This window comes from Notolepis coatsorum (assembly GCF_963971535.1).
Source record: "Notolepis coatsorum genome assembly, chromosome: 16".
Taxonomy (NCBI): domain Eukaryota; kingdom Metazoa; phylum Chordata; class Actinopteri; order Aulopiformes; family Paralepididae; genus Notolepis; species Notolepis coatsorum.
The window spans coordinates 86,541,751-86,558,805 of NC_140180.1; the positions used below are offsets into that span (position 1 = coordinate 86,541,751).

The following is a 17,055-nucleotide window of genomic DNA, read 5'->3' on the forward strand; positions in this document are numbered from 1 at the left end:
CTTTGGATTTAAGTGTTGATCTTTGTCCTTTTGGATCTCTCATACATGCTCTCTCTCTAACACACACACACATGCTCTCTCTCTCTCTCTCATACAAGCTCTCTCTCTAACACACATGCTCTCTCTCTCTCTCTCTCTCTCTCTCTCTCTCTCTTTCTAACACACACAGTATGCCTATGGCGGCCTTTCTCGATGGCTAGGCTGTGCTCGCTGAGTCTGTATAGTCAAGGATCTTCAGTCACAGTGCTCAGGTATTCTGCCACTGTGTACTCTCTGTTTAGGGCCAAATAGCATTTCAATTTATTTCCAATGTGTGTCTCTCTCTCTCTCTCTCTCTCTCTCTCTTGGATTTAAGTGTTGATCTTTGTCCTTTTGGATCTCTCATACATGCTCTCTCTCTAACACACACACACATGCTCTCTCTCTCTCTCTCTCTCTCTCATACATGCTCTCTCTCTAACACACATGCTCTCTCTCTCTCTCTCTCTCTCTCTTTCTAACACACACAGTCTGCCTATGGCGGCCTTTCTCGATGGCTAGGCTGTGCTCGCTGAGTCTGTATAGTCAAGGATCTTCAGTCACAGTGCTCAGGTATTCTGCCACTGTGTACTCTCTGTTTAGGGCCAAATAGCATTTCAATTTCTTTCCAATGTGTCTCTCTCTCTCTCTCTCTCTCTCTTGGATTTAAGTGTTGATCTTTGTCCTTTTGGATCTCTCATACATGCTCTCTCTCTAACACACACACACATGCTCTCTCTCTCTCTCTCTCTCTCATACATGCTCTCTCTCTAACACACATGCTCTCTCTCTCTCTCTCTCTCTCTTTCTAACACACACAGTCTGCCTATGGCGGCCTTTCTCGATGGCTAGGCTGTGCTCGCTGAGTCTGTATAGTCAAGGATCTTCAGTCACAGTGCTCAGGTATTCTGCCACTGTGTACTCTCTGTTTAGGGCCAAATAGCATTTCAATTTCTTTCCAATGTGTCTCTCTCTCTCTCTCTCTGTACACTGTATATTGACTGTAGAACGGGAGCTCTCTCTCGCTCTCTCTTTTGCTATATGTTGACTGTATCATGCCCCGCCTCGGGCAGTGCTATTATTTAAGAATATGTTGACTGTATGAAAAAAAAAAAAAAAAAAAAAAAAAATTAACCTTTTGGGGGGGGCGGGGGGGGGGGGGGGGCTCGCGTTAAATCTCGCACAGGGCCTCGCATTTCTCCCAGGCGGCCCTGCACACACACACAGCACCTTTCATTTAGAATGGTATTCTGGCAGCCTCCCGTGAGGTGGATATTGCACTAGACCACAGCCTCCCGCGAGGTGGATATTGCACTAGACCACAGCCTCCTGCGAGGTGGATATTGCACTAGACCACAGCCTCCCGCGAGGTGGATATTGCACTAGACCACAGCCTCCCGCGAGGTGGATATTGCACTAGACCACAGCCTCCCGCGAGGTGGATATTGCACTAGACCACAGCCTCCCGCGAGGTGGATATTGCACTAGACCACAGCCTCCCGCGAGGTGGATATTGCACTAGACCACAGCCTCCCGCGAGGTGGATATTGCACTAGATCAGTGGAACTCATGAGCCACAAGCGTCTCTTTGATATGCTGTGGCTCTTTAACTAGTCTCCAATTCCAGCTCTCCACATTGTTTTCAGTTTGGCTGGTCGTCCGTACTAATACAATTGGCAGTATTAGAGGGTGGGAAAGCTGATGGGTGGGTCCTGGGCGTTGTAAACAGAAAAATACCCCTACAGTTCGGTCGGGGCGCCTGCTCAGCAAAGGAAGGATCTGAAGGGAGAATCTGCGCTGCCGGCTGGCTGCGCATGTGTCCGAGGATAGCATGTGACAGTCTCCGGCCTCTCGGACAAACAGTAGGGGGGGTGGGCAACAACCAGGAAGGGAGTTGGGAATTGGCATAACGACTAACAGTGGGATGGAAAAAAAAGAAAAGAAAAAATCGGAAAAAGAGGAGGGGGGAAAAAGATAATAAAAAAAATAAAAATAAAAAAAATACTAGTCTCCAATTTAGATTTTCCTAAAATGTTTTTAAACACGTGTAACCGAGTGGATTTGAACCTGGGATCCTTCACACTAGAACAAGAGTAAAGGTCATATCTCCTCAACCTTGGTCGTTGTTAAAGAGATACTGTCAGACTGTAGTCTAGTGTCTGGGCTGTAGTTAGTTTACTAGTTGACCTATATTAAACTAGTCAAGCTGTACAGAGATTTAACCCAGATGGATTGGACATAGATAACATTTCCCTAACATGAGCTAAAGGGTGGTTGACAGTCGTCCTCCCCTCGAGAAGTGCGTCCTCGCACATTCTTTTGTCCATGTGCGCACTTTCCCAGAGTTAAGGCAGTGAGATCCCACCCCCATTGCTACATGAACCTGGATACAGATTCACAGGGCAGTGAGATCCCACCAGATGCCCACCAATGTAACCGAGTGGATTTGAACCTGGGACCATAGGACATTTTCCAGTAGTGATAATCCATTAAAACCTAATTTCCCATTAGTTACAACCATGCAAATCTATCTGGTTATGGACTTGACTACATTATTTGATTTGGTTATGGACTTTACTACAGTTGTTTTGGACTTTACTACATGCATAGACATTGTGCTGTAGTCTTGAATTGCCAGGGGAAAACCATTAATCACAATAAGTATTACAGTGCGTGTGATTTTGCCATATGTATCAATAGTTAAGGTTGCCATGGTAACAATAAACATTTCAATAGTCTATTGGTACAGCATGCAATACATCATCATGCTTTTTTTCATGGCTTGTAAATCACCTATTGGTAGCCTGATGTTGGTTTGGTTTAGGAACGGGGTGTTTTTGTAATGTGGTTCTTTCAAACAATATGTTTTTGTCAATGTGACTCCTGAGTTGTCGAAGTCTGAGTACCACTGCACTAGACTAAGGCTGTGCAGAAACGGCATTATCTGTATCTGTATCTGTATCTGTATCTGTATCTGTATACAGATAATAACTAAATGATCTGTACCTGTATTCGGATGTACCTGTACCTCCCCTCCCCCTCCCCCATGCTGCTATGATGCCTGAATTTCCCCAAGGGGATCAATAAAGGAATATCTTATCTTATCTTAAGATTGGAAGTGGGTGTGGCTTATACTGGAAGCAACGTGTTTTTGTTGCAACAATTACTGTTCAATCCAAGATGGGAACAGACATTAACTAATTATTAACTAATTAACATTAGATCAAATGAAGTCATGTTAAATTCTGCAAATGTATTCAAAGCATCAACTTGATTTAATATTGGCATATCATTTATTTTTAAATATATTTCCTCATACTGTACTTTTCATCTCTTTCTTTTTTTTAATTACATTTTTAACTAAACAAAGTTGCATGAACCCCCCCACCCCCTTTAACTGGGGGACATTGAACAATCAGAAACTGAAAATAGGTTTCAGGAACTGTCTGAACCCCCTGCTTTATAAAAAAAATAAACTTCTCTCTCTTTCCCCCTTTTTTACTTTGAACTAAACTAAGATGTATGGACTGTCTATCTAGCCAGCCTACTGATGCAGGACATACAAGGAATTCATCCAAGGAGAAAGTTGGATTTTGACCTAAAGTCAGTCTGCTCCCATAAAGAAGGCTGCACTAAGTTCATGTTTAAGATATATACGATATCTGTGTCCCTTGCATTATCTGTGCTTTGCCAAATTCATATTTGAATTTGGGCTCATCCCTACACTAGGCCATATTACCCATCTCCTCAACCAGCACTACATGGCTGACTGGGGCCTGTTCATACTCTTATTATATCTGTGTTAAGGCTATATTGATGATAGCATGTTCATACTGTTATTATATCTGCTTTAGGGCTATGGTGATGACAGCATGTTCATACTGTTATTATATCTACTGGCTATGGTGATGACAGCATGTTCATACTGTTATTATATCTACTGGCTATGGTGATGCCAGCATGTTCATACTGTTATTCTATCTGCTTTAACGCTATGATGATGACAGCATGTTCATACTGTTATTATATCTGTTTTAGGGCTATGATGATGACAGCATGTTCATACTGTTATTATATCTGCTTTAACGCTATGATGATGACAGCATGTTCATACTGTTATTATATCTGTTTTAGGGCTATGATGATGACAAGCATGTTCATACTGTTATTATATCTGTTTTAGGGCTATGATGATGACAGCATGTTCATACTGTTATTATATCTGTTTTAGGGCTATGGTGATGACAGCATGTTCATACTGTTATTATATCTGTTTTAGGGCTATGGTGATGCCAGCATGTTCATACTGTTATTCTATCTGCTTTAACGCTATGATGATGACAGCATGTTCATACTGTTATTATATCTGTTTTAGGGCTATGATGATGACAGCATGTTCATACTGTTATTATATCTGTTTTAGGGCTATGATGATGACAGCATGTGATTTGTCTGCTATTGCCAAACCATGGGCGGTACAAAGCAAGGTAAACTGGGTGTGTGGATGTGTGTGTATCTCTTGTGTGTGTGTGTGTGTGTGTGTGTGTGTGTGTGTGTGTGTGTGTGTGTGTGTGTGTGTGTGTGTGTGTGTGTGTGTGTGTGTGTGTGTGTGTGTGTGTGTGTGTGTGTGTGTGTGTGTGTGTGTGTGTGTATGTTCATGTGTATGTATGAGTGTGTGTGTGTGATCTTTAAACAAGTCCCACTGCACTTCTTATGCAATACTTCACAGCATGAGAACAATACTATAGCCTCTATCTCAACAATCCACAGTGAACACACACACATGCACACGCACACACACACACACACGCACTCCTGGAGAGAGACCACGGGAGGAGCAGTAATGATGAAACAGATATAGAATTGACATCTTATCTGCACTGCCATTCCTCTAAACGCTCTTCAGCTGTGAGTTCTGAACGCCATGCATCAAAGCCAGCCGCTTGCTTTCATGTCTGACAGGTTTATGGTATGTATTAAAAATACACACGTTGCCATCTGAGACACAGTGTTGCTGCTGTTGGATAGAAACCTCGTAACTCGTAAAAGTCCTTTCTCTGCACAATCCATGCTGTTCTTCATATACATACATCAGTAGAGCTCCGGACACATGATCGGAAGATCACTGGTTCGAGCCCCGGTCAAGGCTGCTGTCGGAAAGTGGTGTTGTTGTCCTATCGTAAAGAGTAATAATAATAATAATAATAATAATAATAATAATAATAATAATAATAATAATAATAATAATAATAATAATAATAATAATAATAATAATAATAATAATAATAATAATAATAATAATAATAATAATAATAATAATAATAATAATAATAATAATAATAATAATAATAATAATAATAATAATAATAATAATAATAATAATAATAATAATAATAATAATAATAATAATAATAATAATAATAATAATAATAATAATAATAATAATAATAATAATAATAATAATAATAATAATAATAATAATAATAATAATAATAATAATAATAATAATAATAATAATAATAATAATAATAATAATAATAATAATAATTGTAACTGAGGGGTACAATTCCCTGACTGTATTACTAGATATGATACTTACTACCACTACCTTTGTTCTTAATATTCGGCCACCCAGTACACGGCATAAATATATTATGATGAACACTGTCACGTAGATGAAACGGATCCAACACAAATGTATGAATTAGAAATAGGTCTTTATTTCTACACAGCGATGGTGTGTAGAGCAAGCACTTAATCAAATCAATCACATTTATGAATGGAATTAGTATGCACTTTTATGGCAAGAGTATTCGTCGGTATATCAATAGAGAATGTCCAATCTCTGAAGGCGCAGGTGGTACATATACGACCTGGAATAGTTTAAGGAATAACAGCAATGATACTTTAATGATTATATACTGGATACACTAGAGGGGGTTAATCCGGTCGCTTGTAAGCCGACAGGAGTAGGAAGGGGGGGGGGGTAGAATCCGGCTGCCTCATCCGGCCAAGGGTATCCCAGGTGAACCCACTGTAGTGCCGTTCAATGCGCCGGCGATCCTTGGACCACAGATGAAAGCAGGTGGACTCTTTGTGGGCCGGCGTCATCCGGTCCACGGAGGAGAGACGTGAAGCGACCTCGTCTTGCAGAGCGTCTCCTCACCTTGCGTCCTCTCCAGGGGGGGGGGTTCCAACACACGGCAGTGTCGGGGGTCTTTATCCATGGAATAATCAATGTGTACAAAGCATAATCCGTGCCTGGGAAGGCGGGCTGTCGTCGGTAGAATAATCCGGTATACAGGTCCACTCGCTCGTCGGCTCTGGGGCTCCTCGGGTGCAGCTTCACGTGGGGTCAACCACCCTGGGTAAGCAGCCAGTTCTCTGCCCGAAACGATGGGGTACTGACTACGGTAGTATTCTCACCGCACGAAGCACTATATATTAACAGACTATTATTAGCTTAATAGACTACGTCCAACTCGACGATATAGTGCCAAATATGACTATTCAAATATTAATATACACGATGTCTCAATACCGATGGTAGGCGAACTTGGCCTTACTCCCACACGTGGCGTCGCGGGGAGGCTTTACGTCTGTGACTCTATTGGAGGGTAAGAAACTGGACTGAAAAGGAAGTCCTACTTTAGTAGCGCAGTATATATACGCACTATGAACAAATAGTCCCATTAGTGGTGCGGTAGCCAGATTCCTACGCGGAACTAGGACTTGTTCGTACATGTGGAGCGGTACGTTTGAACTGGGTCTGAGGGGTATGGCAGCCTGGCACCAAGGTCTCGACCAATAGTAAAATGGAGACTATTATGGGATGTTCAGTAGGCTAGAATGGATATTCAATGCATATTGTACAAGGAATATACAAGGGATATCAGGGAATATTAGAGAATATACAAATACAATTAAATATATATATATAAATAAATATATATATTCGGTTTAATCTGGCCCTTCACAACAGCCACCCCCTGAATAGGTCCCAGACCTAATCAGTTAAACAGAGACAGATTAATCGCGTTGTCTATTTACACATAAGGGTTTGCTGTAGGGGTCAGTCAACTTCACAAAGTCATAGGGTTGTTTGTAGGGTCATGGTCATCATCGATTGTGTCTGGGAGTCGAGGCAGTTCTATGAGCCTCGCCACGGGACGGGTGTAAGTGCGACCCTGGACGAGCACTTCAGCTGCTCGGACCTTGCCGTCGGCACCGGTGATCACTTTGCTTACGCGGCCGGCCGGCCACATAGCTCTGGGCAGTGATTGATCAATAATCATGACGACTGTTCCTTCTGTCAAATTGCCTCTCTCCTTTACCCACTTCTGGCGGGTCTGTAGAGACGGTAGGTAGTGCAGTAGGAAACTGTTCCAAAACTTGTCGGCTAATACTTGGCTGTACCTCCACATTCGTCGGCCGTTCGCTTCTTCAGGCCGGTACATTGTCTGGGGTAATGCAGGATCTAGCCGCCCCATCAGGAGTGTGTTGGGGGTAACTGGGTCGATATCCGCCACATCACTGGAGACATATCCGAGGGGCTTCGAGTTAAGTACTCCCTCAATCTCCGTGAGGACTGTCATTAGGACTTCTTCCGCCACAGTCTGGGCCCCAAGTACTGCGTACAGGGCTGTCTTTATGGAGCGCACTTCTCGTTCCCAAGTGCCACCGAAGTGGGGTGCGTTTGGGGGGTTGAATTGGAAATCAACCTGTGCTGGAGCGAGGTGGGTCTTAAGTTCTGGGCCCATAGCTTGGAAGCTCTCTCTCAGCTCTCTTTCGCCGCCTTTGAAGTTTGTCCCATGATCGGACAATAGGGTAGACGGTCTTCCTTTCCGTGATGTGAATCTACGGAAGGCCATAAGGAATGAGTCTGTGCTCATGGTCGGGAGAAGCTCGATGTGTATCGCTCTGGTGGTCATGCATTTGAATACAATACCCCACCGCTTCTCGGTTCCTCTTCCTTTCTTTATGGTCAGCGGGCCAAAGCAGTCCATACCCGTTGAGTGGAATGGCTTGTCACCGATTCGGAGGCGACATGGAGGAAGGTCAGCCATCCTTGGTATGCTGGGCTGCGCGCGCCACTTGCGGCAGTCTAGACATGTTCGCTGGAAGCGTCGTACCGCCTCTCTTCCTTGTAGGATCCAGTAACGACGTCTGATTTCCGCGAAGACTCTTTCTGCTCCTGCGTGATGTACATCCTCATCGTATTTCTTTATAATCAGCTCTGTGACCTTGTGTCGGCTGTTCAATACGATCGGGTATTTAATGTCATCCGGTAGATTGGGGGCTCTGCGTAGGCGACCACCCACTCTGATGAGGGTATGAGCGTCGCTCTCGGGGGCCAGATGAATTAATCTGCTGTCGGATGGGACGGGCTTTCCTCCCTGTAGACAGGCCAATTCATCGGGGAACGAGTCTCTCTGGGATCGCTGCAGTAGAAGCAATTCTGCTTCCTCGTAGTTAGCTGCTGACATATCAGCGGGGGACTTGCACTCCGGGTGGTACCGCAGGAATGTTCTTTGTTGTGCACTCTCTATGGACGTGCAATCGTCTATGTTAGGGTCGGTGGAGGCTACGGTGCTCAATCCACAGAACACAGACTTCTTATTTTCCACCTCCTCTGGACTTGCTTCCCTCGGGATAGGCATGGGCCACTGTCCTTCCGGGAGTCTTAGGAATGCGGGGCCGTCACTGTAGACATTGCGACGGGTGAGGTCATCCAGGGGCATCCCCCGGGTGATGACGTCAGCTGGGTTCTGTTTTGTATCAACGTAGCGCCACTCTGTTTCTCCGGTTAACTCTTCGGTTAAGTCTTGAATCTCGGTGACTCTGACTCCCACGAAGACTTTGTACTTGCATGAGTCCGATTTGATCCAGGCGAGTACCGTCGTGGAATCTGACCACAGGATTGTTCTAGACACCGGTATGGTGAGCTCACATTGGATGAGCGTGGCTAGGTGCGCTCCGGCTAGGGCTGCGCAGAGCTCTAGGCGTGGGATAGATTGTTGCTTGCGTGGGGCTATTCTCGAGCGGGCGAGGACAAATGCTGTGTAGATCTCTCCCCCCTTCTCTTGGGCCCGTAAGTAGGCTACTGATCCGTATGCGACCTCTGAGGCGTCACTGAAGACGTGTAAGTCCATTTTACATGTCTCTGGCCTCACCGTGGGTGGGAAGTAGCTTCGGCGCATATTAACGCCTGGGAGTGAGTGGAGCTCCATCTCCCACTCTCTCCAGGTGGATGCAAGGTGTGTGGGAATGGGGTCGTCCCAGCCCTGGTCCTTGTCCCACAATGCTCGTACAATCATTTTTGCCCTGGTGGTGTACGGTAGAATACATCCTAGCGGGTCATATTGTCGGGCGAGTGTTGTGTACACACTCCGTCTGGTGGTCGGCGCCGCCGCCGGCCTTCCCTGCTCCGTAGTCAGGGGCTTGTGTCTGTAGTGAAGCGAATCTGTTTTGAATCGCCACACCAATCCCAGGGTCATCTCCTGGGCTTCTCCCGGGATTGTAGCCATCCAGGTCTCGCTGCTGGCTGCCTTGTCCTCGGAGGAGAGGCTGCGCAGTACTTGCGGATCGCTGCTGGCCCACTGCCTGAGATCAAAGCCGCCTTTGATCAATGAGGCGCGGAGTTTAATCAGGAGAGCCTCGGCTTCTTCTTGGGTTGAAAGGCTTTGTAGACAGTTGTCTACGTAGAAGCTGTTCTTTACGCTGTGTCGGACCTCTTCGTCCGCTGCTGGGTCCTCTGCTACATGTTTCTGTAGTGCAAATGTAGCACAGCAGGGGCTGCACGTCGTTCCGAAGGGGAGGACTTCCCATTGGTAGATGGCTGGGTGCTCATCTCCTGGCTTCTCTCTCCATAGGAACCGTAACAGGGGCTTGTCCGCCTCTACTAATCTCACCTGCAGGAACATTCCTTTAATGTCCCCGCTGATGGCCACCTTTTCCTGGCGGAAGCGGAGTAGAACGCCGAGTAGGGAGGGGCCGAGTGTCTGCGACCGGGCAGTAACTCTTTATTCAGATTTTGGGATCCGATCTGGTAGCTGCAGTTAAATACTATGCGGTCTTTACCGTTGTGATGGACCTTGTGGTGGGGCACGTACCACGATTCAGTGGTCTGGTCAGCCTCTTTAATGTCCATCTTTGTGACGTGTCCCGCTGTGATGAGCTTCTCAATCTCAGCGCGGTATACACTCTCTTGGGCGGGGTTCTTGGCTAAGCGCCGCTCCGTGTTCAGCAGGTACCGTTCTGTGGCGTCTGTCTTGGCGTGGAAAGTAGGCATTCCTTCTCGCCGCAGGAGTGGCGTGGCGTATCTCAACACGCCGTTGACCGGGACTCTCTTGGTCCCTGTCTCGAGGAGGTGAATGGCGTAAATGTCATCTTTAGAGCGAATGTCTTTCTTTCCGTTCTTAAAGGGCATTTGTTCCAAGGTCCATAGCCGCTCTACGTGTTGCAGGAGTGCGGTTTCTCCCTCTGTGACTCGGGAGTGGAGACATCTAGTGGCTGTACTTCGGTTGAGAGATTTGGCGAGCGGGCCTTGGAGAGTCCATCCCAAACGGGTCTCGACTGCTGCAGGACAGCCTCGGGGTCCGGTATGAACCCGGTCTATCGGGACAATGAGGTCTGCATGGTCGGAGCCTATCAACAGGGTCGGCATAGCATTGTCTATGAGCGGGATCGGTAACTTGCGCAGATGTACATATTTCTCCATCAGCTTGGCGACGGGGTATGTGTACCGCGACAGTCCTATTTCTTGGCTGGTGAAAGCGTCTGTAATCTGGTACCGTCGCTCAGGCTGGCCGCTTGCTGCGATAGAGAATGAGACATTCTCGCCCTTTATCGTCTTCAAATCTCGTCTTATTGTCCGAATTGTCATTTGGGTTTCGCTTCCCCGCAGCCCTAGCTGGGCCGCAGCGGAGGCGAGCAGCAGGGTCTTCTCTGACCCGTCATCGAGGACGGCGTAAGTGTCCAGGACTTTATTCTGGTAGCTTAGTGTCACACGCACTACTTTTAGGAGTACTCAGGCTCCACTGCTGCTGGCGGGATCGATGTACATGACGCTCGCTTTGCGGCTGGATGGTGCGGGTGAAGGGCGCCGTCTGTTACTGTCGTGAAGTATGTCCAGATGGGCTCCATCGCACTTGGTGCACCTTTTCTTTAAGCGGCATTCGGCTGCCATGTGTGAGCGCGCACAGCGAAAGCAGCGCTTGTTGGACTTTATCCATTGACTGGCTTCCTCCGCGTTCAGCTTGGGGAAGGAGTCACATTGCGCTAGCCAGTGTTCTTTCTCACAGTAGGGGCACACTATCTTCCACTTCTCCGTTCTGGAGGGGGTACTGTGGCTCCTGCTGCTCGGTACTGACTCCGATTGGTGCATCACGGTCACCGATCTTCTTCCATCATTTAGTCGTCTGGTTCCTTCTCTGGAGCCAGGGGTGCTCCGTCCGAATGTATCTAGCCGTAGGCTGCTGACTTCTCTCGCCAGGAAGTCTGCTAGATCGAGGAGGTTCGGTTCGGGGCCATTCGGGTCTCTGTGGTCCCTCTGCCGCCTAAAGCGCTCCTGACGAGCGGGCGGCAGCTTCTCCAGAATCCTTTCCACATTTGAGTTGGCGTAAAGTTCATGCCTCCCCTTCTCTCTTTGCGCTCCCAACATCCCTACCAGGGACTGCACTCTGATGGACAGGTCGTCCAGTGCTCGATTGTCTATTGCTGGGGGTAAGCGGTCGATGTGTCGGATCTCCTGGATCACGTAATCCCATATGCGCCCATACCTCTGGTCCAATGCTACCAGCGCTGCTGTGTATGGGGTGGTGGAAGTCGCGTAGGCGAGCGCTATATTATGTGCGCGGGGCACCTTTAAGTGCTTCAGTAGGATGGCGTATTTGTGGCGTTCATCCAATACATCCACCAACATGGTCTCCAGACACATGCGGAGTTCTGTATACTGGGCCCGGTTCTCTTGGGTGAAGTCGGGTACCATAGGCGTGCCAATGTATGACGCTGACTGTGGATACATCGGCGAGCGTTGGGGGAGAGGCCTCCTAGGCGAGTCTCCTCCCGCTCCTTGGTATGGGCTGGTACCGGCAGTGTACCATGGCCCGCTTGTCCAGGTGCTGTTCCTCGGTGCGGGTCGTGCGTCGTGCTCACCCGTGTATAGAGTCGGGGGTCTGTAGCGCAGCTCCGCGGGAGTATAGCCTGGGCTGTACCCGACCTCCTGGTCCGGTAGAGTACTGTGCTGTCTTCGGGCGTGGTTCTCCTCCTCTTCATCTTCGTCTTCAGTTAGGTCATCCAGTGCTTGTAGTCTCTGGTTCAGCCTCTCCACAGGATATGCTGCTCCTTCCCGGTTGCTAGGTCTCGCTTGGACCGGTGGGGGGAGGTGGTCTGTGGGGGGTATAGACCTCGTCTGTTGGTCAAGTTCAGGGTTGTTTACTCGGCTAGGGGATGCCGCCCTGGAGGTGTGTCTAGACGAGTTCCTGGAGCCTCTGGCGGAGGGAGAGGGTGTTGTCCGTCTGATCAGCTGTTCTATTAGTTGCGACTGCTGTCTGTTGCGCGCTGCGTCCCGTTGAGCACCGGCTCGTTCTCGGGCCACATTCTCTTCCATCTGAATGCGTCTTATTTCTAGACGTATCTGCTCGTGTTCGCTTCGCTGCTGGATCTGCAGTCGGTCGCGTTCAGCAGCGGCGTTCAGGCTGATGAGGAAGGCCTGCTGTAGGGTCCTCTCTGCCTCGCTGGGAGAAGGCGGTTGTATAGGGGAGCCTTCCCTCGGGGTACTCCTTGCGGAGCCTTGGAGCTCTATCTCCACGGTGCTCTCCCCGTCTTCTTCCGTGCCGAGTTCTCTCTCGGTAGCGTTGTATTCCTCCCGGGACTCATCGGGGACTACTTCTTCAGTACTGGCGGGGTGTGAAGTCATGTCTGGTTCCCACTGGTCCCCACCGTGAACTTGGTCAGTTACATTAGAGCCCGTAGGGGCCTCTATGGTCGGGGTAGTCTGGGCGTTGGGGTTAGACATACTTTTACTTTCTAGTTTTACCGCGTTTACTGTTAGTAGAAGACTAGGTTGTTGACTGACAGCGTAGGCCTCTAAGTACTGAGGGAGCCGTCGTTCGCGCTGCGGGCGTTGGTTAGGAGGATCGTTTCGTGGAGTGTTCATCATAGGCCATTTCAATATTAATAACACTATATTAATATTACACTAATTACCATCCGGCTCGAAGGACCAATTGTAACTGAGGGGTACAATTCCCTGACTGTATTACTAGATATGATACTTACTACCACTACCTTTGTACTTAATATTCGGCCACCCAGTACACGGCATAAATATATTATGATGAACACTGTCACGTAGATGAAACGGATCCAACACAAATGTACGAATTAGAAATAGGTCTTTATTTCTACACAGCGATGGTGTGTAGAGCAAGCACTTAATCAAATCAATCACATTTATGAATGGAATTAGTATGCACTTTTATGGCAAGAGTATTCGTCGGTATATCAATAGAGAATGTCCAATCTCTGAAGGCGCAGGTGGTACATATACGACCTGGAATAGTTTAAGGAATAACAGCAATGATACTTTAATGATTATATACTGGATACACTAGAGGGGGTTAATCCGGTCGCTTGTAAGCCGACAGGAGTAGGAAGGGGGGGGGGGTAGAATCCGGCTGCCTCATCCGGCCAAGGGTATCCCAGGTGAACCCACTGTAGTGCCGTTCAATGCGCCGGCGATCCTTGGACCACAGATGAAAGCAGGTGGACTCTTTGTGGGCCGGCGTCATCCGGTCCACGGAGGAGAGACGTGAAGCGACCTCGTCTTGCAGAGCGTCTCCTCACCTTGCGTCCTCTCCAGGGGGGGGGGTTCCAACACACGGCAGTGTCGGGGGTCTTTATCCATGGAATAATCAATGTGTACAAAGCATAATCCGTGCCTGGGAAGGCGGGCTGTCGTCGGTAGAATAATCCGGTATACAGGTCCACTCGCTCGTCGGCTCTGGGGCTCCTCGGGTGCAGCTTCACGTGGGGTCAACCACCCTGGGTAAGCAGCCAGTTCTCTGCCCGAAACGATGGGGTACTGACTACGGTAGTATTCTCACCGCACGAAGCACTATATATTAACAGACTATTATTAGCTTAATAGACTACGTCCAACTCGACGATATAGTGCCAAATATGACTATTCAAATATTAATATACACGATGTCTCAATACCGATGGTAGGCGAACTTGGCCTTACTCCCACACGTGGCGTCGCGGGGAGGCTTTACGTCTGTGACTCTATTGGAGGGTAAGAAACTGGACTGAAAAGGAAGTCCTACTTTAGTAGCGCAGTATATATACGCACTATGAACAAATAGTCCCATTAGTGGTGCGGTAGCCAGATTCCTACGCGGAACTAGGACTTGTTCGTACATGTGGAGCGGTACGTTTGAACTGGGTCTGAGGGGTATGGCAGCCTGGCACCAAGGTCTCGACCAATAGTAAAATGGAGACTATTATGGGATGTTCAGTAGGCTAGAATGGATATTCAATGCATATTGTACAAGGAATATACAAGGGATATCAGGGAATATTAGAGAATATACAAATACAATTAAATATATATATATAAATAAATATATATATTCGGTTTAATCTGGCCCTTCACAACAATAATAATAAATTCAATTTGTACCGCAATTTATATTTGTGAAAATCTCAAAGTGCTACAGGAGATGAAGATACAAAGTTAAATGAATAAAAACAATTAAAATGAATAAAACAACCAATGAAATGGAAGAACATACAAATTTTAAGATAATAATAAAATTAATAGAAGTAAAAATAAAAGTAAAAGAATAATTCAGGCAAATGCCTTGTTCAAAAGAAATTTTTTAGGCTCCTTTTAAAAACCTCAACAGACTGTGGTGCTCTCAGATGGTCGGGGAGGGCATTCCACAGCCGAGGAGCAGCTGAACAGAAGGTCCGGTCACCCATGGTGCAGAGGTGTGTCCTGTGCCTGTCTCCTCCAGGATGGAATACAAGGTCTCCCTCATCATGCTAGTCCCTCGCCTCATCAACCAACTTGGAGTGTGTTTGAGTGTCCAGAGCGGAGGGAGCGGGTGGAGATCGGGGGAGCGATGAGCTCCTTTAGATAGGAGGGGGCGTTGCTGTGGATGCACTGATGGGTGAGGTGGGAGACCTTGTATTCAAACCTGGAGGAGACAGGGAGCCAGTGTAGGGAATGGAGTATGGGTGTGATGTGATCATATTTCCGCACTCTCATCAGGATCCTAGCAGCACAGTTCTGAATGTGTTGGAGCTTCTGGATGCTCTTGCTAGGGATCCCGATAAGCAGTGCGTTGCAGTAGTCAAGCCTTGAGGAGACAAAGGCGTGAACGAGCTTTTCCGCATCTGGCAGGGTGAGTGTGGGACGGAGTCTTGCTATGTTTCTAAGGTGGAAGAATGAGGTTTTGCACAGGTGCTTAATGTGGGAGTCAAATGTCAGGTGGGTGTCAATTTTTTTATACCGTCACGCACTGACTTTGTTGATAGCGCTGTTAGCTTATCTGATAGCCTATCCACTAGCCTATCCATTAGCCTATCTATCCATTAGCCTATCCACTAGCCTATCCATTAGCCTATCCATTAGCCTATCCACTAGCTCACCATGCTAGTCGCCTCTCTAGTGAGATAGATCGCCCCTCTCAGTCACTCGTCTAGGAATCTCAATCGCCCTGCCACTCCATCTCAGTCTCCTCCCTCAGGTAATCATTCGCCTTATCATTGGCCTCCGTCGACATATCAGTAATCTCCGTCGGCCTATCAGTAGGCTTAGTTTTTATATGAATCACCCCCCATACACCTAATCATCCCTTCCCCTTAATTGACTGATATCAATCCCTGTCTCCTGAGCCGTTCAGCCATTGTGTAGTGTGATGTGTGCCGGGTGCCAGTGTATGGCAGCCATTGAGCCTGCGTAGCCCAAGGTTGGGTGCTACCAGTGGTGGTGAATGAGGCAATTTCATTATACATTGTAAAGCGCTTTGAGTGTCTAGAAAAGTGCTATATAAATGCAATTCATTATTATTATTATTATTATTATTATTATTATTATTATTATTATTATTATTATTATTATTATTATTATTATTATTATTATTATTATTATTATTATTATTATTATTATTATTATTATTATTATTATTATTATTATTATTATTATTATTATTATTACTACAGCCAATTAGCCACAAAACTAATGCAAAGTATTTGGGTCAATGGCACAGACCGAGTCATGCAGTCTGCACAAGCCCTGAAATAAACGCTGTCATCAACTTGGGCTGCACGTTGGAGAAGGTTTCAGCGTTTATGTGTATCTCAGATACGGCGTGTGTATCTCAATGGCACTGCATGCATTTCATGCTATTTGTCAATCAGTGCTATTCATCCCATTTTCTTACCAGCTGTGAAATCATACAAACCATCGCCTTACAAATGTAATACTGCAGTTAGATTTCCTGGATCATTTTCCTGAGCTATGATTTTACTTTGACCTAATTTACCTTCTTGGTGATTCAGATTCTGACTCCCACACATTGATAACATATCTATATACAGTACCAAAAAATACCATATGAAATGTGCACTATAAGTAGCTCCAAGACTAACTCTAATGTCTTGAAAATAATCCACCTTAAAACCCAAATTTACATGTTATTTATATGCATGTGTACAGTTCGGTCTAGATTTAAGAATGTGACTAATTCTCTGCCAGAGCTAGAAACATTAGAACCAAGACTTGTTTCTATATGGTCATTTGTATTTTATATCTAGGCATCTATCAGTGACTCCAACTGCAACAATAGAGTAGCTCAACTTCTAGTATCACCAACATAACAAGTAGCCAACGAGATCACTTCTAAGGGCGAGGAAACAGAGAATAAAAAGCTTCAAATAAATAGTCGACAACTTTTATTTTTATATGTTTTATAAAAGGTTTTTATTAAAGATACTGGACTGACTGACTGACTTTCATCCATCAGT

General features: G+C 46.4%; 1 protein-coding gene across 1 annotated transcript in view; it reads left to right on the forward strand.

Annotated features, from left to right (window-relative positions):
* The window catches only part of pde6a (phosphodiesterase 6A, cGMP-specific, rod, alpha), a gene marked incomplete at both ends in the record, with an annotated part of 143,533 nt that overhangs the window by 112,050 nt on the left and 14,428 nt on the right, over nt 1-17,055 (forward strand). Inside the window, one exon of the mRNA XM_084331861.1 lies at nt 4,442-4,505. Coding sequence (XP_084187987.1) covers nt 4,442-4,505 — 64 coding nt within the window. The remainder of the gene's footprint in view (nt 1-4,441; nt 4,506-17,055) is intronic.